The sequence below is a fragment of the Oncorhynchus keta genome, chromosome 11 (genome assembly GCF_023373465.1).
Source record: "Oncorhynchus keta strain PuntledgeMale-10-30-2019 chromosome 11, Oket_V2, whole genome shotgun sequence".
Taxonomy (NCBI): Eukaryota; Metazoa; Chordata; class Actinopteri; order Salmoniformes; family Salmonidae; genus Oncorhynchus; species Oncorhynchus keta.
Window position 1 is genome coordinate 46,129,386 of NC_068431.1, and position 6,019 is coordinate 46,135,404.

General features: G+C 40.8%; 1 protein-coding gene across 1 annotated transcript; it reads left to right on the forward strand.

Annotated features, from left to right (window-relative positions):
• The first annotated feature begins 837 nt into the window (after positions 1–837).
• On the forward strand, positions 838–5,303 carry LOC118390362 (seipin-like). The gene is made up of 9 exons (XM_035780840.2): positions 838–1,114; positions 1,379–1,460; positions 1,610–1,753; positions 1,955–2,089; positions 3,391–3,488; positions 3,663–3,797; positions 3,933–4,005; positions 4,083–4,163; positions 4,937–5,303. Exons 1-7 carry the CDS (start codon positions 906–908, stop codon positions 3,937–3,939), a joined length of 810 nt encoding a protein of 269 aa, XP_035636733.2. The 5' UTR covers positions 838–905; the 3' UTR covers positions 3,940–4,005; positions 4,083–4,163; positions 4,937–5,303.
• The last annotated feature ends 716 nt before the right edge of the window (positions 5,304–6,019 follow it).

Sequence of the window (6,019 nt, forward strand, 5' to 3'; positions counted from 1 at the left end):
CCTAATCGCCCAACATCAGTGCCCAACCTCACTATTGCTCTTGTGGCTGAATGGAAGCAAGTTCCCACAGCAATGTTCCAACATCTAGTGGAATGCCTTCCCAAAAGAGTGGAGGCAACTTAGTGCCCATGATTTTGGAATGAGATGTTCGACGAGCAGGTGTCCACATACTTTTGATCATGTAGTGTAGCTAACTATGAGGCTATACTTAATGTTTTGTCATAGAATGAGTCCCTAGTCCTTTATCTTTTACAGTGTCATATCTGTCTTGTGTGTGTGTATGTCAAATTGCTCTCTCACATGTCCATTGGCCGTGTCGAAAAAAAGTCTTAAAACTCATTGTATGATGCACTAGAAATTATATTCCTAGAAATTCCTAAAGCAGAATGATTTATATCTTCCGACTGGTGTAGATTTGAATGGTGCTTTTGTATTCCGTATCCATCTGCATTAAAGTCTCAATGCTTTTCTCTTCTATTTTACAGCTTGCTACAAAAATAATATTATAGACCTGTCAACAGCTCATTATCAGATTTTAAACTTGCAGTAGACAAAGAAAATAAATTAGCTAATAATTAATGTTATATTAAGGGATATAATTCCGTACAGCAGTTCACTTAAATGAGCAGGCCAATGTTGGCATTGTTGAGTGGGCGTCTTCCAATGAACAAGACGCCATAACCTTCAAAATATAAACTCATTTTCCAAGTAAACAGAGAGAGAGAGAGAGAGAGAGAGAGAGAGAGAGAGAGAGAGAGAGAGAGAGAGAGAGAGAGAGAGAGAGAGAGAGAGAGACAGAAAGAGAGAGCGAGGGGCTTTTGACAGGAGCCACGGGAATGAAAGGCAGTGAGATCTCAGCGAGTGCTGAGGAACGTCTGGAAAGAGTCCGTTCTGGGTTGGTCACCATGGGTGGTGTAACGGGACCAGTTTTCCTGTGGCTGCAAGTTGTGTTGGGGGTAACTCTCCACAGAGCCCGTCGTACTTTACTGCAGGCTGCCATCCTCTTCTGCGTTTTAGCGCTGCTGGTCTGGGTGGCTGTCTTCCTCTATGGTAGCTTCTACTACTCCTATATGCCCACCGTCAGCTTCTCTACACCAGTGCACTACCACTACAGGTACTGGGAGACATCATGGAAAGTTTGTTTGGTGCCTTTTTTTCTTCAAATTGAAGTAAAATCCAGTCTTTCTACTCCTTTCACTCACTTTGAATGGATCATTTTAAAAACAAATAATTGCTATTCCATTAGCATTTAGCTACACTTAACAAAATGCTCTATGCTGTTGCACCTGATTTCTATTTTGTGCTGTTAGTACCATTTCAAGGTAAAAAGCATAGGCCCAACGTCACACCTTTTTTTCCCGGCCGCTGTTTGTTCTAGTTCCGACTGTGATGCTCCCAATTCCGTCCTCTGCTCTTTCCCTGTGGCAAACATCTCACTGCTGAAGAATGGCAAAGACCAGGTATGCTCTTCACACATAACCATCCTTTCCCTCAGCTCGTCTATCCTGAGGTAGATGCTAATATAATTACAATATGCTAAGAAATGATCGCTGTAGTCAGGTATGCTCATTGTCTTTCACAGTATTCTATCCCTCATTGTCTTTCCTAGGTTATGATCTATGGTCAGCCATATCGAATCTCTTTAGAGCTGGAAATGCCTGAGTCGCTTGTCAACAAACAGCTTGGCATGTTCATGATTAAGATGTCTTGCTACACCAACGATGGCCAGACAGTTGCAGCTGTGGTGCGCTCTGTGAGTGCTAAAGTGCCAAATTTATTATGTTTGTCTTCCTACCAAACCCCAAGCGTTTCAGCGCCAGTTTGTTCTTGGTTGAACATAACGTGTCCGTTCCTTCTGTTTCCTCCCCACATAAAATATCCTCTCATACTTCACAATGTGATGTATTCGATTATTGTGGGGCCCTCTGAGTGACTGCTTTCTTTCCTCCAACAGGCTATGCTGCACTACCGCTCTGGTCTTCTGCAGACCTTGAATACTTTACTGTTCTCTCCTCTCCTGCTGACTGGGATGACGGAGCAGAAGCAGCTCGTTGAGGTCGAGCTCTTCTCAGACTACAAGGCCAATTCTGTAAGTGCTGTTTGTGGTTGCCTGTGCATGTCAAATCTGTTTTCCTCTCCCACAGAGCTTGCACTTAGTTCACTGTGCCCTCTTACTGAATCAGATCATCGTGATCTTGTGATTACCATTTGCAAGTTATCTGTATAATTTATTTTTTTAGGGGAGGTGGTAGATCAGCTTTAATATTGCAGATTGTGGCTCCATCAATGTAATGCTCTGCATCATCTATATCTTTTTTGTAAATATATAAATGTATATTTTTTATTTTATTATTTTCCCCTAACCCTTCCACCCCTCCCCCAATTGGAGTAAACTAATGGACAACAACACTTAGGCTTCTACTTCCAGCTTATACATACTATATTCATTTTAGGGACACAGTGTATTTTACAATAGTTCTCTTTTGTCCCATCACCATCAAGTTTTCTATTTGTCACACCCTGATCAGTTCCACCTGTCCTCATTATTGTCTCCACCCCCTCCAGGTGTCGCTTGTTGTCCCCAGTGTATTTATCCCTCTGTTGCGTGTTTCTCTGTGCCAGTTTGTCTTGTATGTTTTTATGTCAACCAGCTGTTTTCCTGTTTGTCTGATTTTTGCGTTCTCCTTTTTCTGGTCCTCCTGGTTTTGACTCTTGCCTAGTTCTGGACATTGTACCCTCCTGCCTGATCATTCTGCCTGCCTTGACCATGAGCCTGTCTGCCACTCTGTACCTCCTGGACTCCGATCTGGTTTTTACATTTGGTCGTGGACAGACAAATGATCTTGCCTACTCCTTTTGGATGACTAAACATTGCAAGACTCCAACCATCTGCCTCCTGTGTCTGCATTTGGGTCTTGCCTTGTGCCGTGATCCTATTTGCCGTGTCTTTTTCAACTCTGCTGTTTCACACAAGATCTAAAACCTATATACATTTTACGGACACAGTATATTTTACATTTAGTTATCTTGCTATTTTTCATTCCACCCTTCAGCTCCACTCAACCCATTTCATTTTTATTTGATGTAATTTGATTTACTTGTGAAACCCTCCCTGACGAAGCATGCTTCCCTTTCAGCAGCATTTGATGTTCATGTGCTTTCAATTACACCGTACTTGGACAGACCTAATTTATTAAGTAGTCCAGACAAATACAACCTGTCTGAATAAAAATGTTGTTTTTCAAAGTAAGAATGAGTTTCCCATTTTATTAGACTTTTAATTGTCTGCAAGACTGGCCAACTCGGACTAGTCTTTTTAGGTAATAAGGTTAATATTTTTCTCTCTTATTGATCTCTGCTCTCTCTACCTGTACATTTCTCTCGCTACAGTATCAACCCACTGTTGGCGCTGTCATTGAGATTCAGTCTCAGCGGGTGCAGGTCTATTCAGTTCAGCTCAGGATCCAAGCTTTCTTCACTGGCATCAGGTACAGACCTTACAATAGTATCATTTTTTTTCTGTTTCAAATCCAGATTATTTGAGGCCAATAAGTCAAATATATGGAATGTCATTTGATGTTCTTACCTACTGTTGTATATTTTATTTTCCTCCTATTTCCCATCCTCTTCTATTCCTATATCTGAACCCTTTGTCTTAATAGATACCTCCTGTACAATTTCCCGGTGACGTCTGCAGTGATCGGTGTGGCCAGCAACTTTACCTTCCTCAGTGTCATTGTGCTCTTTGGATACCTACAGTTTATATGGGGGGACTTTGGCCTCCCGAGCAGGTCAGGGTAAGATGCGGTCTCATTTTCTCTGTAATAGGACATTCCCCATCTTTGCAGTACATCTATATCTTACATTAAAATATAACTGCTGTGAGGTGATCCTCAGCACATCAACCTTTGTTTTGTGTTTCTTGTCCGTAGGTTATGATGGGAGACACGACTCGCATGCAGTGGAGAAGAGAAGAGGCTCGGAAGCGCATGTCCTTCTCACAAAGTGAGTTCTACTCTGCAACAGGCATCATGCGCATTGTGTAAAACAAACATAACATGGTTCATCTGAATGTGTTTTAGCTAAAATTCCTCATAAAGACAATGATCATGTTGCTGAGCAGTTGGAAGAACCTAGACAAGAAGCATCAGTAATACAGAAAGGTGAGGGTGTGAACGTGTGAATGAAAGTGTATACACGAGTATATTAAACCAAAATGTTGATGCATGCCAGAAAAGCCACTACATAACAATACATTAATTGCACTATAATGGTGACAAACTGTGCCCACAAACTGTTAGGGCCTACATAAAGCTGTCCCAACAGCAGAGCTTTCTTTTCCGCACCATTACCACTGCTACACCTGGCTATCAGCAGAGCCTTGTCTGGCAGCAAAACAGATAATTCAGCCTCATTTACTGCCTTTTTAAAAAGCATAGCTGATATGGCTGACTTGCTTAAACAAATGTGCTTTCTACTGACATTTGAGATGTACAAACTATGGCATAAGGAAACGATGTGCGGATAAGAAACAATCCGTAATTTCAAATATGAAATTGATGAGCAAGCTAAGAATAATTTAGTCAATATAACTATTTGTTCACCATTTTTCAAATGTACAGCGACAGAATTCAGGACATGGGCCGTTCGTACAGTATTCTCCCTGTATACCAAGTCAGAACCGTAGGAAAAATAAAGGGGGCATATAAGCAGACACTGAAAGCTCTTACAATATTCAACAGGCTATAGGCTACATGTGCACCACCATGTCAGAACAGAAGTCTAAGTTATGAGTGGGAAAGGGACCAAAGTAGCCCATGTGTCTCACCCTAATAATAACAGGTTACTACACAACAAACATTTAGTATTACTTTCTTAGCTACAGTATACAATACATTTTTGGACTCACCTTGTTGTGCTGTGCTCACTTGAACAGGAAGGTGAACTCACTGAAGTCTGAGATTTCCGAGTTTCCAGTTGTTTTGGATGCGGCAGAAGCCATGCTGGATTGACAACATGGCCAATGTATTCAACCTTTTCTGGCCTATGGTGTTGCATTTGAATGTTTATCCTTTAAAGCTTGGAAAAGAAACCCTTAAACTCAGACATGGACCACACACCCTCTCCACTGAGTAGCAGGCTAGTTAGTGATTGCTTTGCAATGCTTGCAGTTAGCCATTGATTCCTTCCACACCACTCATTGTTGAATTTGTGATTTCCAACTTGTTGTCTAATGTTTATGGCCGATGAGCACCGATTTATCGGTTTATAACGGTTTATCTATAATTTTTCTTCATATCGGTTTATAATTTTTCTTCATATGACAAGGATTGAAAAGGATTTGCCAGTAAATGATCGACTTGATTCATGATGACGACTGCTAGTCTAGCTTGCTAGCTAAGATTTTTAAAGAATCAGTCCAATAAAAGATATAACGTGATTTGACGTAATTTTATCTGTAGCCAATGCCGGGGCGGCAGGGTAGCCTAGTGGTCAGAGCGTTGGACTAGTAACGATGGGCACTTCTAATGTAAATATGTGGTAGCTCGGAAATTGAAGCTCCTTGGGTGCTATGTAGATTTTGTGACGACGTAGTATCCCCATGAGTGACAGAACACTGAGCCAATCACGGCACAACTAGACAACATTACCAACCCCTACGCTCTGTATTTTCCCCAACACCACAGAAAGCACTGATCTAGGCTGAAACACCTGCATTTTGTAGCTGCTTTACTCAAGAAAGGAAAAAAAGACCATGTTTGTTTTTGGCTTTATTAACTCATAGATTTAAAAAAAAGAATGTTTTACATTATTTGCAAACTGATATGTGACATGTATTGATGACAAAATAGGCAACAAAATTATTGTTGAAAATACAATATTTGGGGATATTTCAGTGATTTAGATGGTACAATGATTCTCTACTTTCTCTGCTTGTTTTATCACATACACTGAAATTAGGCAAACTATTAGAATTTTAGAAACCAGCTATTTGAAATAAACTGATGCTGATTTAATT

Bases quoted from the DNA above. Each gene is read 5' to 3' on its own strand.
- LOC118390362 (XM_035780840.2), top strand. From the start codon at position 906: ATGGGTGGTGTAACGGGACCAGTTTTCCTGTGGCTGCAAGTTGTGTTG. The intron at 1,754-1,954 runs GTGAGTGCTAAA...TTCCTCCAACAG, and splicing joins TTGCAGCTGTGGTGCGCTCT to GCTATGCTGCACTACCGCTC. The intron at 2,090-3,390 runs GTAAGTGCTGTT...CTCTCGCTACAG, and splicing joins CAGACTACAAGGCCAATTCT to TATCAACCCACTGTTGGCGC.